Source organism: Schistocerca gregaria, chromosome 1 (genome assembly GCF_023897955.1).
Source record: "Schistocerca gregaria isolate iqSchGreg1 chromosome 1, iqSchGreg1.2, whole genome shotgun sequence".
Lineage (NCBI taxonomy): Eukaryota > Metazoa > Arthropoda > Insecta > Orthoptera > Acrididae > Schistocerca > Schistocerca gregaria.
Window position 1 is genome coordinate 820,976,603 of NC_064920.1, and position 23,736 is coordinate 821,000,338.

The following is a 23,736-nucleotide window of genomic DNA, read 5'->3' on the forward strand; positions in this document are numbered from 1 at the left end:
TATACAAGAACTAAATGGAAAGTTTCAACCCCATGTGCAAAGGGCAACAAAAAAACTGTGCCCTCCAAATGTCTTCGTAGATGCTAGTTTGACAGGAAGATGACAAAAGAACACATGAAGACTTTCTTTCTGTCAGTTTTACATTTGCTGACAAAGTCACTAGTAATTTGTGACTCCTGGTCTGTGCATAAGGATGAACAAGTACTACTGTAAGCCTCTGGAGGAAATCATCCACCAAAAACTACAAAATATGCACAACTTTTGAACACTTATTTTTTCAGCAGTATAAAATATATGCCAAGATAATAACAGGTTTCCTTAGACAACATTTCAGGAATATGTAGTCAAAATTGCATATGATTGTTTATAATGAAAATGCATTCTGTCATTTACAATCGTCAGTGGAAGTATACAGACCAATGCTTTGTTAGGTGCAGCAGAACACTGGCTACAATATTCATAAACCTATGGGCAACTTCAAAAGTGTCACTGACCTGGTGTTAAGCTGTGATATTATAGAATGTGCAGTCATGACATGATCAACTTGCTTTCCTTCATTGTGCATTTTGTAGTCATTCATATTGTTTTGAGCATTACAGTTGCATTTATAGTTAAGATATCTGCATTACATTTGAGCTTCTAAAATGACAACTTATGTGACATCTACAGCATGTCTGTGGAGTCTTGTAGAAAAGTGACACTCAGCAGCACATTGGAGGTATGTAATGGTCCTGCGAACACAAATACTTTCCTGGTGAGCTAACTCATACACGGCAACGGCCTTGCCGCAGTGGATACACTGGTTCCCGTGAGATCACCGAATTTAAGTGCTGTCGGGCGTGGTCGGCACTTGAATGGCTAACCATCCAGCCGCATGTGCTGTTGCCGTTTTTTGGGGTGCACTCAGCCTCGTGATGCCAATTGAGAAGCTACTCTACCGAATAGTAGCAGCTCCGGTCAAAGACAACCATCATAACGACCGGGAGAGCAGTGTGCTGACCACACGCTCCTCCCATCCGCATCCTCAACTGAGGATCATACGGCGGTCGGATGGTCCCCATAGGCCACTTGTGGCCTGAAGACGGAGTGCTTTAACTCATACACACATCATTATTCTCATTTCTTGTAACCTACCAGGAATTATTTCATCTGCAGTTCGTTTTAGTTCTACATGCCATGTATAATGTCTTCTGCGTCAGTTTCTGTACAGTTTATCAAGTTGTTGTTTCAAACTTCTTGACAAGGCTGTTTTGATGGTTCCACTATTTTCTTTGCCAAAATGGAGGCCATATCAGGTGACTAAGGTGGGTGTGGCAATAATTCATACCTTAGTTTGTGTAATTTTTCTATGGCAATGGCACATGTGTGGGGGCGCACACTGTCTTGATGGAAGATGACTTTCTTTCTTGCTGAAGCAGGCCTTTTTTCACATATCTTCTGTTGCAATTTACCCAGGAGGTTTGCCCAGTGGGGAGATAATCTACAGTTAGTTAGTTAGTTAGTTAGTTTAGTTAGTTATATTACTTGTTCCATGGATCATGAACACGATTCTTTCGTAATGATGTGGAACGTGCCAAAGTACACAAGATTCATTTATCCCAAATAATCAGTGTTAGTCTTATATACGGTACAATTGTTAATGCTTACTGTATTTCTTTGGCCTATGTCTAAAAATTCATCTATGGAGTAGAAGGAGTTGTCATTCAGGAATTCCCTTAACTTACTTTTGAATGCCGATTGGTTGTCTGTCAGACTTTTGATATTGTTTGGCAATTGACCAAAAATCTTTGTGGCAGTATAATTCACCCCCTTTTGTGCCAATGTCAAATTCAATGAACACTGATGCCATGACCTTTCCCACTGAAGAAATTGCCTTTGCTTTCTTTGGTGGTGGAGAATCAGCAAGTTTCCACTGCTTTGACTGTTGTTTTGTCTCTGGGGTATAGTAGTGCACCCAAGTTTCATCTGTAGTCACAAGTTGTGGAACCCATCTTGTAGATAATTTCTTCATTTCTAATCCTTCAGTTAAAATGTGATATACCCATTCAGATTACATCTGGCAAGTGTGAGCAATTTCGCGCACTTTCAATCAGTGACTGTCCATGACCATTTTGTGCACTTTTGTAATGATTTCTGGAGTAGTGGCACATCTTGGCTCACCATTGTGCGGATCATCATCTAAGCTCTCCTGACCAAATTTAAATTCATTTGTCCACTTGGCAACAGTTGAATGTGAAGGAGCAGAATTCCCCAGTGTATTCTGGAAGTCAGCATGAATGTCCTTTGCTTCACTGCCACAGCTCTCTTCCAAGAGCACTGATGTGGCACATGTTTACAGGCAACAGTCCAATGAATATTGCATGAACAACTCATTGTACTAGTGCTGACCTCTCATGGGGATTCTGAGAACTTTTCAAACCACCCTTGTATGTATCTTAGTTATTGTTCAGTTCTGTATTGAAGAGAACATTGTGTTGCACTGTTTGTGAATTTCAAGTTGGCAGAGTTAGAGGAGCAATGTGTCTGCATTAAATTTTGTGTGAAACTCAAGAAAACCTTTACAGAGACACACCAAATGATACAGGAAGCCAACAGAAATGGGCACTAAAGCTGTACTTGGTGTTTTGAATGGTTCACATAGTTTAAAACGCACCAGGTGGATGTTAAAATGACCCTTTGATGTCTGCCAAGAACACTCATGTTAGGAATGTCAATGAAATTGTGCATGCCAATAGAAGACTGACTGTAAGAGAGATTGCAGAAGAATGTAACATTTCAGTTGGATCATGTCATGAAATCCTGACATAGCATCTTGGAATGCATTATGTTGCCACCAAGTTCATCCTAGGACTCAGAGTCAAGACCAGAAGGACTTTCACCTCACAAACACACAAATGAGAATGAGATGTTCCTTAAGAGAATTGTAACTGGTGATGAGATGTGGCTCTACAGTTATGTTGTTGAGACCATGGTTCAATCTTCACAATGGGTTGGCAAAAGGTTCTCCAACACCAAAAAAGTTTTTCAGGTAAGGTCAAATGTGAAAGCCATGCTAATTTTCTTGGACTTTGAAGGATTAATTCACCATTAATTCATGCAAATAAACTCTTAATTGACTGTACTACTGGGATGTGTTGCAACACTTGCGAGAAAATGGGAGTGTGGCCTGAAATGTGGTGAGACATTTCATGGCTCTTGCATCATGACAACGCACCTGCACATTCATCCCTCTTGATGCATGAGTATTGCACAAAAAATGAATCACTGTGTGGCCTCTTCCTCCATACTCTCCAGACATGGCCCCTGTGAACTTTTTTTATTTCCAAAGTTGAAAACCCCATTGAAAGGACATTTGCAACAATAGACGTGATACAAGAAAATCGTAGATGGTGCATTGTCCAATCCAACAAGAGACATTCCAAGACTGCTTATGGAAGTGGAAACAGCACTGGGAGCAGTGTATCAATTGTGGAGGAGAGTATTTCGAAGAAGACCTTGCACAATAAGCAAAAGGTAAGTGTAGAAAAATTTTGTGGACAAAGTTCAGGAATTTTTGGAACAGATGTTGTAGATGACATCAGAGCCAAACAGAAAATAAATTTAAGAAGGAAAGTGAGAGAATGGATCCTTGAGCTCTGTAATAGCTACCAAACAAAATCCTGTCCTAAAAATCTGAAGGAAATTATATGTAATATCCAAGTAAACTACCAGTATTGGATACTAAGACCTATAGACCAATACCCTCTCATTTCTATAAAATCTTTAAGAGACGGTTGCTGAATCACTTACAGCATGTGATGAAATTGGCATTAATTTGTCAACAAATAAGTTTCACACCAGGGAAGGAATGTACATTTCAGGTTCTTAGTCTAACTCAATACTCATACACTCCTGGAAATTGAAATAAGAACACCGTGAATTCATTGTCCCGGGAAGGGGAAACTTTATTGACACATTCCTGGGGTCAGATACATCACATGATCACACTGACAGAACCACAGGCACATAGACACAGGCAACAGAGCATGCACAATGTCGGCACTAGTACAGTGTATATCCACCTTTCGCAGCAATGCAGGCTGCTATTCTCCCATGGAGACGATCGTAGAGATGCTGGATGTAGTCCTGTGGAATGGCTTGTCATGCCATTTCCACCTGGCGCCTCAGTTGGACCAGCGTTCGTGCTGGACGTGCAGACCGCATGAGACGACGCTTCATCCAGTCCCAAACATGCTCAATGGGGGACAGATCTGGAGATCTTGCTGGCCAGGGTAGTTGACTTACACCTTCTAGAGCACGTTGGGTGGCACGGGATACATGCGGACGTGCATTGTCCTGTTGGAACAGCAAGTTCCCTTGCCGGTCTAGGAATGGTAGAACGATGGGTTCGATGACGGTTTGGATGTACCGTGCACTATTCAGTGTCCCCTCGACGATCACCAGAGGTGTACGGCCAGTGTAGGAGATCGCTCCCCACACCATGATGCCGGGTGTTGGCCCTGTGTGCCTCGGTCGTATGCAGTCCTGATTGTGGCGCTCACCTGCACGGTGCCAAACACGCATACGACCATCATTGGCACCAAGGCAGAAGCAACTCTCATCGCTGAAGATGACACTTCTCCATTCGTCCCTCCTTTCATGCCTGTCGCGACACCACTGGAGGCGGGCTGCACGATGTTGGGGCGTGAGCGGAAGATGGCCTAACGGTGTGCGGGACCGTAGCCCAGCTTCATGGAGACGGTTGCGAATGGTCCTCGCCGATACCCCAGGAGCAACAGTGTCCCTAATTTGCTGGGAAGTGGTGGTGCGGTCCCCTACAGCAGTGCATAGGATCCTACGGTCTTGACGTGCATCCGTGCGTCGCTGCGGTCCGGTCCCAGGTCGATGGGCACGTGCACCTTCCGCCAACCACTGGCGACAACATCGATGTACTGTGGAGACCTCACGCCCCATATGTTGAGCAATTCGGCGGTACGTCCACCCGGCCTCCCGCATGCCCACTATACGCCCTCGCTCAAAGTCCGTCAACTGCACATACGGTTCACGTCCACACTGTCACGGCATGCTACCAGTGTTAAAGATTGCGATGGAGCTCCGTATGCCACGGCAAACTGGCTGACACTGACAGTGACGGTGCACAAATGCTGTGCAGCTAGCGCCATTCGACAGCCAACACCACGGTTCCTGGTGTGTCCGCTGTGCCGTGCGTGTGATCATTGCTTGTACAGTCCTCTCGCAGTGTCCGGAGCAAGTATGGTGGGTCTGACACACCGGTGTCAATGTGTTCTTTTTTCCATTTCCAGGAGTGTATTTACTGATCAGGAAGAACATTATGACCACCAACCCAGTAGCTGGTATATCCATCTTTGGCACAGTTAACAATGACAATGCAGTATGACATGGAAGCGATGAGGCCTTAATAGGCTGCTGGAGGGAGATGGCGCCACATTAGCACAAATAAGTCACTTAATTCCCTTTAATTCTGGGGAGGGGGGCAATGAGCTCTGATACCAAATTCAATCACATTCCAGATGTGTTCCATCGGGCTCAGATCTGGTGAGTTGGTAGCCAGCACCATAATTAGAACTTGCCACTGTTTTCCTCAGACCAGTCCATCACACTCCTAGCCATGTGAAATGGTGCATTATCTTGTTGAAAAATTCCACTGAATTCTGGCATCATAATCAACATGAACAGGTTCGTGTGGTCTGTAACCAGTGTACAATACTCCTCAAGCATCATGGTGCCTTGTATGAGCTCCACTGGAACCGTGGATGCCCAGTTGAATGTTCCCCAGAGCATAATGGAGTCACTGCTGACTTGTCTTTGTCCCACAGTACAGTCCCCAGGAAGATGACCAAGTCACATACTCCCATCAGCATGATGAAGAAGGTATCAGGATTCATCAGACCAAGCAACACTCTGCTACTGTGTCAACATCCAGTGCTGAAGGTCACTTGCCCATTTCAGTCGTAGTTGCTCATGTCATGATCAGGCTCATAATTAGGAGTGTTTGGTGCACTGTGTTTTCTGACACACTTGTACTCTATCCAACATTAAAATCTGATGTTAGTTCCACTACAGTTCACAACCTATCAGTCTGCCCACCCTATGATATCTGACATCTGTAATGAGGGGTGGCAGCCCAACCCCATGGCATCTGGACAAGGTTTCAACTTGGTTTTGCCACATGTTGAAGACACTCACCATAGCAATTCTCAAACACCCGAGAAGTTGTGCAGTTTCTGAAATGTTTGTGCCGAATCTCAAGGCCATCACAATCTGCCCCCAGTCTACCTCAGATATATCATGTGCCTCCCAATTCTACACACAGACAGCACACTCACTGATGCTACATTCAGTGTGCATGTGTCTGACTAGCAGTCCTTCCACACCAGGTGATCGTGCTATCACCTGAATGGGTTTATATTGATAGTAGGTCAGCGATCATAATATTCTGGTTGATCAGTGTATTTAGGACAAATTATAAATACGCAACTTACAAGTGTAGCTTTTATCAATGGGACAACTGTTAATGAACCTGTCAGTCATTATATCTTAGTAAAGGAGATCTATAGACTTACCAAGGACTACAATTGCACAAACTCATTGAAGGATTATTTAAAAACAAAGGCTTTCAGACATAATACAGTACTTGGAAACATCAGAAAAATGGATTAATACATGGAAGATTATTGGTCTCTGTTCTTTGTCACCTCTATAATAATAATCAGGTATTATATCTTAGTAAAGGAGATCTATAGACTTACCAAGGACTACAATTGCACAAACTCATTGAAGGATTATTTAAAAACAAAGGCTTTCAGACACAATACAGTACTTGGAAACATCAGAAAAATGGATTAATACATGGAAAATTATTGGTCTCTGTTCTTTGTCACCTCTATAATAATAATCAGGGACTTACAGAGTGCAACAGATATTTTATTTATTCAAATGGTCTGGTTTCGGAATGAAACAAATATTTTAAAGAAGGAGGTTTACCTGACAAATGCTTTAAAGAAGATGAGTATTTGTTGCAACAACAATTGACTTCACTCAAATCCAGCTAAAGCCCAACCATGTGGATTCCATCTTAAACAGTGTCCCATGGCAAAAGTACAATTAGATGCCATACTACAGCCAAAACATTTAGGTGTCTTATTTGAACACACCTTGCCATAAAAGAGCTTTACAATAGCACTAGGCTGAAAGTGGAAACAAGAAATAAGATCATTATGAAGATATGTGATTCTACATTGGGCTCACAGCCACTAATTTTAAGAACAGTGACATAAATCTGCTACACTGTGGCTGAATATGTATGCTCTACCTGGTACAAGTCTGGTAATGGCAAAGAAGTCAAGAGGCTTATTACTGAATTTTTATGGCCTGACCATTACCTCAAGTAATATCTAATGTGAGGTTGTGCCAATATACAAAAAATGAAACTTGTCACTAGACCTAGGCATTCACTTCTTGGTTATGAACCAACTAACCAAAGATTGAGCTCTATGAAAAGATTTATACAAACCAGCAATATTTTGTAAACAACATCATCCATGCTCTCAATCAATGATGCTATGTAGTTAGAAGATGCAATATAATCTCCAAAAATGGGTATTCCTGCTTCTCACTACCAACTGAGGCTGTGAAGAAGTGCTACTCATGCTTACAAACTAAACGTGCTCTGTTTCTGATTCTGTCCCATGTCTCATGTCCAGCAGTAAGGAATATTTACAACATATGCCCCCAATGCTCTTGTGGTTGCCTGATTATGGTTGTCCTTGGTGTAATCTTCCATGTACCTGTACCTGAGCATGTTTACCTTAAATTACTTGCTTAATATATTATGTATTTTGTTTTGTTTCTTAGTATTGATGCTTTGGAATCAAAATAACCTCCACACACAGAGACATTCAGGATAAAATAAAACTAATAGTGCCACACACAGAGATGTATGGGCTGACATTCTTTGCACAACCTATGCCTGAGTTAAAGATAAGAGACCTAAAATTTGCTGCAATTAAAATTATCATTTTCCAAGCAGTTAATGCTGAATTACAGAGTAAGCAAAATTAAGAGAGCTTTGAGAATTTTAAGCAAACAAACAAAAAAAGCAGCAACAATAATAATGTAATTGAAGCATGTTGTCCTCAATGCTGCAAGAAAATACTGAAGCAAAATCATTACACCAAACCACAAAACCTAAAGAGCTGGTACACCCCACATCTAAGCAGAATAAGAATCATAATGCTACTCTATCATGATAGGTTTAAGCACAATAATGCTGACAAGACAATGTATATGAAAGTGAAAAAGATTTACAGGTCTGAAATCAAGGCAGGTAAGTGCAAAGAAAATGATGCATATATACTGAACACAGTGTATAAATGCAAAGCTGCATGGGAAATTATTAAAACTTAAACTGTGATGATAAAGTATACCAGACACCAAATCTGCCTGATATTCTAAATGCACATTTTGTTAGTCCTCAATCAGATAACAGCATAATGGAGGCAGATCTGAGTAAGGCAGAGGCATTGCTGCCAGAAATGATCATTAAGTAGACAGACAACTTTCACTGGATTCATGTAACTGAGAAGATGGTCAATGAAAAAATATCTAAGCTCAGAGGATTACTATGGTCTTTCAAATTATGTTATTAAACATATCAGAAATCAAATTTTTAATGCCAATGACTAAAATAATCAGCAAAATTTTAAATGAAGGTTATCATCTGGAATTTTAAAAATATCTGTATTTAAAAAAATACATAAGAAAGGAGATGTAGCATCTCCAAATAACTACTGACCAATATCACTTATACCCATAATATCAAAAATAATAGAATATTGAATGCATAAACAGATGAGTCAATATCGTGAACATAATTATATACTTACCTTCTCACAGTATGGTTTCAGATCCAACCTTTCTACAGTCAAAGCAGTTGAGAGCATGGTAACAAAAATATACACTTGTTTTGAAAATAAAGATATTATCTGTGCAACACTGTTGGACCTCAGGAAAGCTTTTGATATGGTCTTCCACAATATTCTCATAAAAAATTTCTACCACTACGGAGTGTGAGAGAATGTTCTATGCCTAATGCAATCTTACTTGGACAAAAGAAAATAGTTAAGGTAAATAGACAAATGTGAGAATGTCTCCTAGTTGTAAAGGATGTACCCCAAGGACCTGTTCTTGGACCTTTCCTTTTCATTATTTTTATAAATGCTTTATCTGCAGTTGAACCATGTGATGCAGTGCTACACGCTGATGACATGTAATACCAGCCTTCAAAATGTGCAACACAGCATGACAGTGACAATGGAGAGATGCACTACTTGCTTGAGGTAAATGTACTCTGAAGGAATGATAGTAAAACTGAAGCTATTGTATTCAATCTGAATGCTCCCAGTCATGATAACAAAACAGTAAAATTATTAGAATGTCATATAGATCAGAAGCTCAGCTGCAATATCCACACAGGGAAGGTATGTGGCAAATTGGCACATGTCACCTATTTGCTGTACAAGCAAAGGAGCGGTGCCAGTAAAGAACTTTTGCTATTTGCATATTTTGCATTCTTCCATTCTCACCTGAGTTATGGAATAATGTTATGGGGCAATTCCGTAGGCTCAAAATTTGTGTTTAAATGGCAAAAGAAAGCCATAAGGTGGATAGCAGAACTTAGCCCATATGAAGCATGTTAAGATGAAGAAATGAAAGTAACGACAGTGCCTGGCCTGTATATTTATAACTGCCTTGTCTTTGTTAAAAAGAATCTGAGTAAATTTGACTGAAGGAGGACAGTTCATGACCATAACATAAGAAATGGACATACAATTAACATACCATATGCTAGGCTTACAAAGACACATAACAGTTACAAATTTCTTGGTCCTATCTACTTCAACAAATGCCAGGCTTACAAAGACACATAACAGGTAAAAATTTCTTGGTCCTGTCTACTTCAACAAATGCCAGGCTTACAAAGACACATAACAGTTACAAATATCTTGGTCCTGTCTACTTCAACAAATTACCAGTAAATGCTTACATAGTGCCAGTAAATAAATTTAAAACTAGTCTTTCGGGGTGGATGAAAAGTAAAGTAATTTACTCTGCTCAAGAGTTCATGGAGTATGTGACAAATGACCCACTTTCCTTTTGAGAATAAACAATAAATTAACTGTAAACTATACATATGCCACACTGTGCAACTATTTTATCACTGTTCCATGTACTTATTGTTAATTATCTGTTTGATTATTTATTTGTCATGCACTGAACTATGTAGTTCATTTATCTTGTAATTGATCTGTTAGGAAACTTTTTGTTGTTATTGACATTTGCATAAATATGTATTGTATCTATCTTGGATTATTATATTTAGTTAATGATGTTTGTTCAATTTTATATTATTATTATTGTGGTAACACTGACGACACCAGCTGCTTGTAAATATGCTCAAAGGTGGAATAAAACAGTTGTATTTGTATTTGTAACAGTATGCACTCATTCTAAATAGCATGCTACTGTGTTGTATTGTTAAGAGTGAATAAGTTTATCTTATCCAAGAGATGCAAATGTGCTGAAATTTTAATCACCATTAAAGGCAGCTGACATGAATTACTGGGCAGTGGCACTTTCCGTATTTTCTTACATTTCAACAGGATTTAAAATAATGTGTGTAACATTTACCAGAAAAGCAAAGCTTCCAGGATGAGCTGCTGTTTTTTTTCTAATTATGTTGGCCTGGTGGACATCTGTTGTAACATGCTTAATAATTATGTATATATAAAAATTTCTGTTTTAAGTGTAATATTGACGCTGTACTGTATTAGTTGTGGATGATTTAAAATTAACTTTGTTTCTTATAGTGACACAGTATTTTCAAATCTAGAATGCTAATATTCAAATAACTTGTAGAAGAAGTATCTTGTAAGTAATGAATTTAATTTTGTTAATTTAATTTAGTTTCTTATATCAGAAATTTGTAAGCCCCGTCTCATGTTAGTGGATACCTTGTTCTAACTATTTTTGCTAGAATAAACATATATTCCCCATAGTCATGACATGTATGTAAGATCCATCTGAATTGAGATCTTATACATCACAGTACATTCAAAATTGCTTGATAATTAATGGTTGAACTTTCAATGGTTGATAGGCAATCATGTCATCAAACAATAAAGGGTTATTTTGCCCATGCAAGTTTAATGTTACATTTGTTTATGTTGAGATTCAACTGCCACTCCCTGCATCAGGTCTTACTACATTTTGCTACAATTTTATGGCACTACAACTTTCCCACATATGATAGTATCTTTCACTAACAGACTCATGGAGCTTTTGGTGAATTTTGTGAATTTTAAACCATAAAACATACATGACCAAAAGGAGTGCCAAAGATCTGACTCATCAATGTGTTGAGTATTTGATCAAATTGTTTAAAGTCAATCAAGAAAACTTTTGATCTTCTACCTGGGGAGGGAAGAAGGATAAAAACCAGTTACACATATAACTTACAAAGACATTACTTTCTTTTTGGGAAAAAATGTACCTGATAATTGTACAGTTGTTCTATTCCAGACAATTTCTACTCATCAGGAGTTATGAATCCTCTCTCCCTCTAGTGGCATTTGTTCATATTTTCAAATTCTTTCTCTGTAGTCATCATCTTAACCTACTGTTCTCCCTCTTTACGTTTGTACAGGAGATATTAGTCAGTTGAAAGTGTTTCACATAAATTTTACTGGAATGTAGAGTACTCTTAATACAATGAGAATGAACTCTCATTGCTTCACCTGACAAATGATAGCTGAACAAAGTGAAAAATTGCATAAGGAGAGCAATGTGAGCAGTACTCAGTGGCCTTAGAAGTACAGTTTTGTCAATTGATTTAAATAAAATCCGTAAGAGCTTTTTGTATTATGTGAAATCAATACACATTTCAAAATTCTCTATTCATTCACGCAATGGCTGTACAGTCACTGGGGCAGAAGATAACAGAGAGAAGGCTGAAATACTGAATTTGATCTTCTGAAACTGTTTGCCACTGAAGATCATAACAGTCCCGTTTACAAGAAGGGTCATAGGACAGGTGCATATAATTATAGGCCTACATCATTGATGTCAGTCTGTTGTAGAATTATGGAACATGTTTGTGTTCTTGATGTTTTTTGGAGAACAAAAATCCAGATTATAAAAATCAATGTGGATTCTGCAAACAGAGATCTTGCAAAGCTTAGCTCGCCTTGTTTCTCTATGAGATCCATAGCATTGTAGGCAAAAGCACTCAGGTTGATGCCACATTCCATGACTTCAGGAAGGCATTTGACACCATACCACATTGTTGTTTAGTGAAAAAAATGAGCTTTTTGAGTATTTGATCTTATTCAAGACTTCCTTACAGATAGAACTCAATACATCACTCTTAACAGAACAAAATTGATATAGATAAATGTGATTTCCACTGTACCCTAAGTAATAGTGATAGGACCATTACTGTTCCTATTGTATATAAATGATCTAGTAGAAAGCATTGTGAGCTCTTTAAGACTGGTAAAGATGAGGTGGTTATCTATAAGACAGTAGCAATGCCAGAAGATAGTACTGATTTGCAAAATGAACTGAGGGGACTATGATGGTGCAATCTCTGGCAGTTGACCCTGAAAATAAATAAATGTAAGATCTTGAGCAAACACTGGAAAAGGAATACACTACTGCAGAACTATACTATTGATGACAGATTGCTGGAAGCAGTATCTACTGTAAAATATATAGGAATAACTATTGAGAATGACTACATGAAGCAAATACTAGGAAAAGCAGATGTCAGACTGAGATTGATAAGAAGAATCTTAAGGAAATGTAGCTCATACATGAAGCAAGTAGCATACAAGGGACTCGTTTGACCGATTCTTGAGTCCTGTACATCTATCTGGGATCCTTGCCAAGTAGGACTGATAGAAGAGACAGAGAAGATCCAACAAAGAGTAGCATGTTTCATCATCATAGAATTGTTTAATTGACATCAGAGCATTACAGAGATGCTCAACAAACTCCAGTGGCAGACACTACAAGAGAATCATGCAGAGGTTTACTACTGAAATTTTGAGACAGTTCTTTCCTGGAAGAGCCTGACAACTTATTACCTTCCTCCCACATACATCTCATGAAATGACCATGATGAGAAAATTCAAGAAATTAGAGCAAATACAGAAGCTTACCAACAATCATTCTTCCCATGCACTATTTGTGAGTGGAACAGGAAATGAAGGGTCAGTTTGTGGTGCCAGAAGTACCCTCCACCACACACCATTGAGTGGCTTGTGGAGTATGATGTAGATGGTTGGAAGTTGTCTTAGAAAATAATGGGACATGCTTTCAGACAGTTTTGGACATTTACTTGTTTATAATTGACTCCACATGGCACTATGTAATATAAATATCTCCGTGTGACTGAAGAATGTAATAAACTAAGAAAATATTTTATTATTATTATTATTTTACCTATGATCTGTCTCCTATAAGTAACTAAATGTGTCACTTTATTGGGTACAGACACATACTTACTTGATAAGATGTCACTTCATCTTTCATGATTTCATTTTTGTCTTCACATTTACTTTCCTGTCCAGAGTTACCTTTTGTGACTAGGTTCTCTTCTTTTAAATGTATTCGTTTGTTTCTGTATCTCACGACAGTCTCACTTGTTTTCTGAATACTCCTCTTTCTTGTTTGTTGTTTAGTACATGTTATATTTGCTGCAGATTTATCAACATTGTATTCAGTTATTTTATTCAGAGGCAAAGAATTAGTATTATGTGGTCTTTTAAAAGTCATTACTGGCACATCACCTGATCTTTTAGTACTATATACATTTTGTGCAATATTATTATGTTTCTTCATCTTTTTCCATATGCCATCTCTTTCTTTCAGGTCATCTGAGGAGTCTAGAGCAAACCATGCATACCTAGTAGGCTGTCTTTCAAATATTAATGAACGGGGTTTATATACACTTTCTACAGGTTTCTCAGATGCTTCTGCCTGATACATCTGATCTTCAGAAACTTGTTTGTTTCTCTCATCTTCCATTAAATTTAACATCTACAACATAAATTGAACAGTTTGGTATAAGTATCATTGTTTAAGAGTGCTCATATATTTTAATGTCAAAATTATATTGATTTGTTCAGGCAAGTAGTTTGAATCTGTATATTTTTTAAAGTCTTTCAAATATATTTGTTTTCTTGCCACTAAATATTGTACTCTGTGTTGCCCTCTTTTTCAATGCTGTTTACTTGACTTTTTTATTTCTGAATTGGCCACCATGCATCATTTGATAAGACTGTTTCTATCACCAAGGTGTGAGTAAAATATTACATTTGATTCTTGATTGAATCATCCATAGTTATTGTTTATGACAATATATATATGGAAATTTAATGAGCAATGCACAATTGAAATCTTCTAGCCTTTCTCTTGCAGGAGTCAGAATTTATGGACAACTAAGTCCCTTTCATAAAATTCTGAAAATGCATAAAAGTTTCCAAAATGCATACATATTAAGTAAAATAATGAACCACGAACCATGGACCTTGCTGTTGATGGGTGTCTTGCAAGCCTCAGCAATACAGATAGCTGCTGTAGGTGCAACCACAATGGAGGGCTATCTGTTGAGAGACCACACAAACTTGTTGTTCTTGAAGAGGGGCAGCAGCTATTCAGTAGTAGCAGGGACAACAGTCTGGGTGACTGACTCACTGATCTAACCTTGTAACACCAAAAAACAGCTTTGTTGTGCTGATAATGCAAATGGCTGAAAGCAAGGGGAAACTACAGCTGCAATTTTTCCCATGGGCATGCAGCTCTACTTTATGGCTAAACGATGATGGTGTCCTCTTGGGTAAAATATTCCAGAAGTAAAATAGTTACCCATTTGGATTCCTCAGTGGGGACTACTCAAGAGAAACAAAACAGGCATTCTAGATTGGAGAGTGGAATGTTAGATCATTTAATGAGGTAAACAGTTTAGAAAATTTAAAAATGGAAATTGATAGGTTGAAGCTAGATGCAGCGGGAGTTAGTGAGGTTCAATGGGAGGAGGAACAGGGCTTCTGCTCAGCTGAATATGGGGTTATAAATACAAACTCATGTAGGGGTAATGCAGGAATGGGTTTAGTAACGAACACAAAAATAGGAATGCGGGTAAGCTATTATGAACAGTATAGTGAATGCATTATCACAGCCATGATAGACATGAAGTATATACCTACCACACCAGCTCTGTAGGTGATGAAGAGATTGAAGAAATGTATGATGAGATAAAAGAAATTATTCGGGTCATTAAGGGAGATGAAAATTTAATTGTAATGGAGACTGGAATTCAATAGTAGAAAAAGAAAGAGCAGAAAAATAGTTGGTGAATATGGACTGTGGGAGAGGAATTAAAGAGGAAGCATCTCTAACACTTGGTTTAAGAATCGCGAAAGGAAGTGGTATATGTGGAAGAGATCTGGAGACACCAGAACATTTGAGATTGATTATATAATGGTAAGGCAGGGATTTAGGAACCACGATTTAAATTGTAAGACATTTCAAAGGGTAGATGGGGACTCTGACCACAATTGGATGAACTGTAGATTAAAACAGAAGAAATTTCGAAAAAGTAGGAAATTAAGGAGATGGATAAACTGAAAGAACCAGAGGTTGTTGAACATTTCAGAGGGAGCATTAGGCAAATGTTGACTGGAACAGGGAAAAGGAATACAGTAGAAGACAAATGGGTAGCTTTAAGAGATGAAATAGTGAGGGAAGCACAGAATCAAATAGGTAAAAACGTAAAGCCTAGTTGAAATCCTTGGGTAACAGAAGAGATATTGAATTTAACTGATGAAAGGAGAAAATATAAAAATGCAGCAAATGAAGCAGACAAAAAGGAATACAAACATCTAAAAAATGAGATTGACAGGAAGCACAAAAAGACTAAGCAGGAATGGCTAGAGGACAAATGTAAGAATTTACAAGCACATTTCACTAGGGGAAAAATGGATACTGCCTACAAGAAAAACTTTTGGAGAAAAGAGATGTAGCTGTATGAACATCAAGAGCTCAGGTGGAAAACCAGTATTAAGCAAAGAAGGAAAAGTTGGAAGGTGTAAGGACAAGTGAGAGACAATATTACGGGAATGGAAGAGGACATAAGCGAAGATGAGATGGGAGATATGATAATGTGAGAAGGACAGGACCAACAAACCTAAGTCGAAGCAAGGCCCCTAGAGTCGACGACATACCGTCAGAACTACTCATAGCCTTGGGAGAGCCAGCCATGACAAAACTCTTCTATCTGATGTGTGAGATGTATGACTTCAAGAAGAATGTAATAATTCCAATTACAAAGTATTTGCTGACAGGAGTGAAAATTACCAAACCATCAGTTTAATAAGTCATGGTTACGAAACATTAACATAAATAATATTTACATAAAAACGGAAAAACAAGCAGAAGCAAACCTTTGGGAAAATCAGTTTGGATTTCAGAGAAATGTAGGAACACAAGATGCAATTCTGATCTTCTGACTCATCTTAGAAGATAGGTTAAGAAAAGGCAAACCTACATTTATAGTGTTTTTAGACTCAGAGAAAGCTTTTGACAAGGTTGACTGAAAAATTCTCTTTGAAATTTTGGAGATAGTGAGGCAATACTCCCTTTGATATTTTGAAAGAAGCCGATGCAAAATACAGGGAGCAAAAGACTATTTACTACTATCTTTTGTAGAAAGGACCATGAAAGGGAAGCAGTGGTTGAGAAGGGAGTGAGACAGGGCTGCAGGCTATCCCCAACATTATTCACTCTGTACATTGAGCAAGCAGTAAAGGAAGCCAAAGAAAAATCTGGAGTAGGAATTAAATTTCATGGAGAAAAATTAGAAACCTTGAGGTTTGCTGATGACATTCTAATTCTGTCAGAAATGGTGAAACACTTGGAAGAGTGATTGATTGAACAGAATAGTGTCCTGAAAGGAGGATATAATATCAACATCAATAAGAGCAACATATATATAATGGAATGCACTAAAACAGAATCAGATGATGCTGACGGAAATAGATTAGGGTCTAGGGGTAGCATCTTTCGTTCATCATCAAAACATCTTCAGTCTCAGGTGCGAATCCCACTGCTGCTTAAATTTTGATTAATAATCAGCAATGGCGGCTGAAGACTTCCAGCATAAGCAGTCACATTCATTCTGCCAACAGCCTTGTCAAAGAGGATGGAGGAGTGGACAGAGGTTTAGGGCATTCTCTTGTCCTAGCGGTGGGAAACTGCCCATAAAGGAGAAAGAATCGCAATGATCAACAGCATGAGGAATCAAAAGTCAATGGAAACCACTACATTAAAGACATATAATGTGTATCCACGTGACCTGTAATTGAAGAAGTGTCATGATGATCTCTCCATTGGCAAAAGATTCCAGAACAGTCCCCCATTCAGATCTCTGAGAAGGGACTGCCAAGGGGGAGGTTACCATGAGAAAAAGGTTGAATAATCAACAAAAGGATAACATTCTACGAGTAGGGGTGTGGAATGTCAGAAGCTTCAATGTGGTAGGAAACTAGATAATCTGAAAAGGGAAATGCAAAGGCTCAATCTAGATATAGTAGAGGTCAGTGAAGTGAAGTGGAAAGAAGACAAGGATTTCTGGTCAGATGAGTATAGGGTAATATTAACAGCAACAAAAAATGGTGTAATGGGAGTAGGAATCGTTATGAATCGGAAGGTATGGCATAGAGTGTGTTACTGTGAACAGTTCAGTGACAGGGTTGTTCTTATCAGAATCAACAGCAAACCAAAACCAACAATGATAGTTCAGGTATACATGGCAAGGCCGCAAGCTGAAGATGAGGAGATAGAGAAAGTGTATGAGGATATTGAAAGGGTAATACAGTATGTAAATGGATACGAAAATCTAATAGTCATGGGAGACTGGAATGCACTTGTAGGGGGAGGAGCAGAAGAAAATGTTACAGGAGAATATGGGCTTGGGTCAAGGAATGAGAGGAGAAAGACTACTTGAGTTCTGTAACAAGTTTCAGCTAGTAATAGTGAATACTGTGTTCAAGAATCACAAGCTGAGGATTTATAGTTGGAAAAGGCCAGGCAATACGGGAAGATTTCAGTTAGATTACATCATGGTCAGACAGAGATTCTGAAATCAGATACTGGATTGTAAGGCATACGCAGGAGCAGATAGACTCAGATCACAATGTAGTAGTGATGAAGACTAGCCTGAAGTTTCAGGCATTAGTCAGGAAGAATCAATATGCAAAGAAGTGGGGCACAGAACTACTAAGGAACGACGAGATATGGTTGAAGTTCTCAAAGGCTGTAGATACAGAAATAAGGGATAGCTTAGTAGACAGTACAGTTGAAGAGGAATGGACATCTCTAAAAGGGGCCATCACAGAAGTTGGTAAAGGAAGCATAGGTAGAAAGGAGGTATATGTGAAGTAACCATGGGTAACATAAGAAATACTTCAGTTGATTGATGAAAGGAGGAAGTGTAAAAATCTTTCAAAAAACTCAGGAATACAGAAATACAAGTTGCTGAGGAATGAAATAAACAGGAAGTGCAGGGAAGCTAAGATGAAATGGCTCCAGGAAAATGTGAAAACATCAAAAAAGAAATGACTGTCAGAAGGGCAGACTCAGCATACAGGAATGTCAAAACAACCTTCAGCGACCTTATAAACAAGGATGATAACATTAAGACTGCAACAGGAACTGTTAAAAGCAGAGGGGATAGCAGATAGGTGAAAAGAATACACTGAAAGCCTCTATGAGTGGAAAGATTTGTCTGATGTGATAGAAGAAGAAACAGGAGTTGATTTAGAAGAGATAGGGGGGGATCCAGTACTAGAATCAGAATTTAACAGAGCTTTGGAGGACTTAAGATCAAATAAAGCAGTAGGGATCTACATCTACATCTACATCTACATCTACATCCATACTCCACAAGTCATCTGACGGTGTGTGGCGGAGGGTACCTTGAGTACCTCTATCGGTTCTCCCTTGTATTCCGGTCTCGTATTGTTTGTGGAAAGAAGGATTGTCGGTATGCCTCTGTGTGGCCTCTAATCTCTCTGATTTTATCCTCATGGTCTCTTTGCAAGATATACATAGGAGGGAGCAAAATACTGCTTGACTCCTCGGTGAAGGTAAGTTCTCGAAACTTCAACAAAACCATTACCGAGCTACTGAGCGTCTCTCCTGCAGTCTTCCACTGCAGTTTATCTATCATCTCCGTAATGCTTTTGTGATTACTAAATGATCCTGTAACAAAGCACGCTGCTCTCTGTTGGATCTTCTCTATCTCTCCTATTAACCCTATCTAGTACGGATCCCACACTGCTGAGCAGTATTCAAGCAGTGGGCGAACAAGCGTACTGTAACCTACTTCCTTTGTTTCTGATTGCATTTCCTTAGGATTCTTCCAATGAATCTAAGTCTGGCATCTGCGTTACCGACAATCAACTTTATATAATCATCCCATTTTAAATCACTCCTAACGCGTACTCCCAGATAATTTATGGAATTAACTACTTCCAGTTGCTGACCTGCTATATTTTAGCTAAATGATATGGGATCTTTCTTTCTATGTATTCACAGCACATTACACTTGTCTACATTGAGATTCAATTGCCATTCCCTGCACCATGCATCAATTCGCTGCTGATCCTCCTGCAATTCAGTACAATTTTCCATTGTTACAACCTCTCGATACACTACAGCATCATCTGCAAAAAGCCTCAGTGAACTTCTGATGTCATCCGCAAGGTAATTTATGTATATTATGAATAGCAACGGTCCTACGACACTCCCCTGCGGCACACCTGAAATCACTCTTACTTCAGAAGACTCCTCTCCATTGAGAATGACATGCTGCATTCTGTTATCTAGGAACTCTTCAATCCAATCACACAATTGGTCTGATAGTCCATATGCTCTTACTTTGTTCATTAAACGACTGTGGGAAACTGTATCGAACGCCTTGTGGAAGTCAAGAAACACGGCATCTACCTCTGAGCCCGTGCCTATGGACCTCCGAGTTTCGTGGACGAATAGCGCGAGCTGGGTTTCACACGATCGTCTTTTTCGAAACCCATGCTGATTCCTGCAGAGTAGATTCCTAGTTTCCAAAAAAGTCATTATACTCGAACATAATACGTGTTCCAAAATTCTACAACTGATTGACGTTAGAGATATAGGTCTATAGTTCTGCACATCTAATCGGCGTCCCTTCTTGAAAACGGGGATGACCTGTGCCCTTTTCCAATCCTTTGGAACGCTACGCTCTTCTAGAGATCTACGGTACACCGCTGCAAGAAGGGGGGCAAGTTCCTTTGCATACTCTGTGTAAAATCTATCTGGTATCCCATCAGGTCCAGCAGCCTTTCCTCTTTTGAATGATTTTAATTGTTTCTCTATCCCTCTGTTGTCTATTTCGATATCTACCATTTCGTCATCTGTGCGACAATCTAGAGAAGGAACTACAGTACAGTCTTCCTCTGTGAAACAGCTTTGGAAAAATACAATTAATATTTTGGCCTTTAGTCTGTCATCCTCTGTTTCAGTACCACTTTGATCACAGAGTGGCTGGACATTTTGTTTTGATGCACCTACCACTTTGACATAAGACCAAAGTTTCTTAGGATAGCTAACATTCCACCAGAATTTCTAAAATTGTTGAGGGAAGTGGCAACAAAACAACTATTCATGTTGTTGTGTAGAATGTATGAGTCTCGCGATATACCATCTGACTTTCAGAAAAGCATCATCCACACAATTCCGAAGATGGCAAGAGCTGACAAGTGCAACAATTATTGCACAATCAGCTTAACAGCTCATGTATCCTAGTTGCTTACAAGAATAATATACAAAAGAAGGGAAAAGAAAATTGAGCATGTACTAGATGATGATCAGTTCAGCTTTAGGAAAGGTAAAGGCACGAGAGGCAATTCTGACATTGCAGTTAATAATGGAAGCAAAACTAAAGCAAAATCGAGACATATTCATATGATTTGTCAACCTGGAAAAAGCACTCGACAATGTACACTGATGCAAGATGTTTGAAATTCTGAAAAAAGTAGAGGTAAGCTATACGGAGAGATAGGTCATACACAATATGTACAACAGCCAACAGCGAATAATTAGAGTGGATGACCAGGAACAAAGTGCTCGTATTGAAAAGGATGTAAGACAAGGATGTAGCCTTTCCCCCTACTGTTCAATCTGTACATCAAGAAAGCAATGATGGAAATAAAAGAAAGGTTCAGGAGGGAAATTAAAATTCACGGTGAGAGGATATCAGTGATACTATTCGCTGATGACCTTGCTACTCTGAGTGAAAGTGAAGAAGAATTACATGATCTGCTGAATGGAACGAACAGTCTAATGAGTACAGAGTAAGGATTGAGAGTAAATCAAAGAAAGATGAAAGTAATGAGAAGTAGCAGAAATGAGAACAGCAAGAAACTTAACTGAAGTTAAGGAATTATGCTACCTAGGCAGTAAAATAACCAATGACAGACAGAGCAAGGAGGACATCAAAAGCAGACTAGCAATGGCAAAAAGGTCATTTCTGGCCATGAGTTGTCTACTAATATCAAATATTGGCCTTAATTTGAGGAAGAAATTTCTGGGAATGTATTCTGGAGTACAGCATTGTATGGTAGTGAAACATGGACTGTGGGAAAACCGGAACAGAAGAGAACTGAAGCATTTGAGATGTGGTGCTACAGATGAATGTTGAAAATTAGATGGACTGATAAGGTAAGGAATGAGGAGGCTCTGCACAGAATCAGAGAGAAAAGGAATATGTGGAAAACACTGACAAGGAGAAGGGAGAGGATGATAGGACATCTGTTAAGATGTGAGGGAATGACTTCCATGGTACTAGTGGGATCTGCATAGGGCAAAAACTGTAGATGAAGACAAGATTGGAATACATCCAGCAAATAATTGAGGACGTAGGTTGCATGTGCTACTTTGAGATGAAGAGGCTAGCACAGGAGAGGAATTTAGCAAAATAACTGATGATGGTTGAAGTAGAGTGGGTGTAAAATATATATTGGCAGTGGCAAAGAAAGTGCTTCTGATGAAGAGAAATTTATTAGCATCAAATGTAATGTCTTTTCTGAAGGAATTTGTCTGGAGTAAAGCCATATATGATAGTGAGACATGGGCGATAAACAGTTTAGAATAGAAGAATTTGAAATGTGGTGCTACAGAAGAATGCTGAAGACTAGATGGGTAGATCACATAACTAATGAGGAGGTAGTGAATAGAACTGGGGAGACAAGAAATCTGTGCCACAATTTGACTAAAAGAAGGGATCTACTGATAGGACACAATCTGAGACAGCAATAGATAGAGTGAAACATTGAGAACTGCATCAAACCAGTCTCTGGGCTGAAGATCACAATAACAACAATGAAAAATTTTGAAGTGAAGATAGGACATATCATCACTTACTGTATAGATGCCACACTTTACCACAGACAGGCACATATAATGGAACTGGGAATTGTTGGTCAACTTTTAATTTACAAGTTAGAGCATGCACACTAAGATTATACACAATCTCTCATCTCATATTGAAACCTAGTTGTGTTCAATAGTTGTTTCATATGGAATCAGTGGAGGAGCAGGCAGTGTTGTAGAAAGGGAGAATCTAGAAAGGTAAGAGAGAGAGAGAGAGAGAGAGAGAGAGAGAGAGAGATTTGGGAGGGGGGGGGGACAGTAAGGTTGGGGGAAATAAAGATATGTTAAACTAGTTTAGAAGATTCACAGGAAGAGAGAAGGTGGGTTCAAATAAGGATATGTTGTGACTAGAGAATCACAAACAAAAATAAAGTAAGTGGTAGGGAATAGCATGACACTAATGAAAGAGGATATTGGAGGAGAAAGGGGGGGGGGGGTCATGGGGAGTACATGCAACAGGTTGCACAGAACGGGAACAGTGGGAAGTGGGTGGTAGTAATTAGGAATAGCTCAGATTAGGAGGGCTGTAGGTTTGTATTATGTGTTGGGGCCAACTCCCACCTGTGTGGTTCAAAGAAGTTAGGACTTGAATAGAGAACCAAGATTAGAGGATTACATAAAATTATTAATCAATAAGTGTACTGAGCATTTAACACCAAACACTTTGCCCTGCAACTAGCACAATCAGTTAGTAACACTCTTAGCCATAAAGTCTTGAATGCTCTTTATGACCATTTAAGTTCAGAAAAGATGAATTATTACTCCCTTTGAACAAAATAATTTTTATGTTATTGTTTTCTCATGACTTGCTTTGGCCACATGATCATTTTTTGATCTGTTGTGCATGACACAAATTAGCATAACCCATGAATAACAGTTATTAAGTGAAACAGAAAGTAATAAAACTTACAACTATTGAGGGGAGTAAAAATGCTCATCTGCAACAAGCTTTTTATCACAGCGATAATTTTTCTGGCATCTCCTGCTGTAAATTAAAGTCAGAAACATTGATAGGCCATGCATTCACTGTCCCTGTGCATGCTGGACACTGAGTTTGTAGTGAAGCCACCTGACATTACTATGGAAACGAGTTAGCTGGTGCAACATCACTATGACCACTGTGACATCGCTACTCAGATGGGCTTGTCATCAGGCGTGGCCTCTGATGAATTCAGCATTCAA

At 38.9% G+C, this 23,736-nt stretch overlaps 1 protein-coding gene across 7 annotated transcripts in view; it reads right to left on the reverse strand.

Annotated features, from left to right (window-relative positions):
• LOC126270992 (uncharacterized) overlaps nucleotides 1–23,736 on the reverse strand; it is an 83,657-nt gene that overhangs the window by 35,605 nt on the left and 24,316 nt on the right. For 3 of the 7 annotated variants that reach the window (XM_049974118.1, XM_049974120.1, XM_049974119.1), the window contains 2 exons: nucleotides 13,872–14,121; nucleotides 13,588–13,778 (listed from right to left, as the gene is read on the reverse strand). The exons of 1 other annotated variant lie outside the window; for it this stretch is intronic. In XM_049974118.1, coding sequence (XP_049830075.1) covers nucleotides 13,588–13,778; nucleotides 13,872–14,121 — 441 coding nt within the window. Of the gene's footprint in view, nucleotides 1–13,587; nucleotides 14,122–23,736 lie in introns of all 7 variants that reach the window. 3 more of the 7 variants (XM_049974115.1, XM_049974117.1, XM_049974116.1) reach the window with 1 other exon arrangement.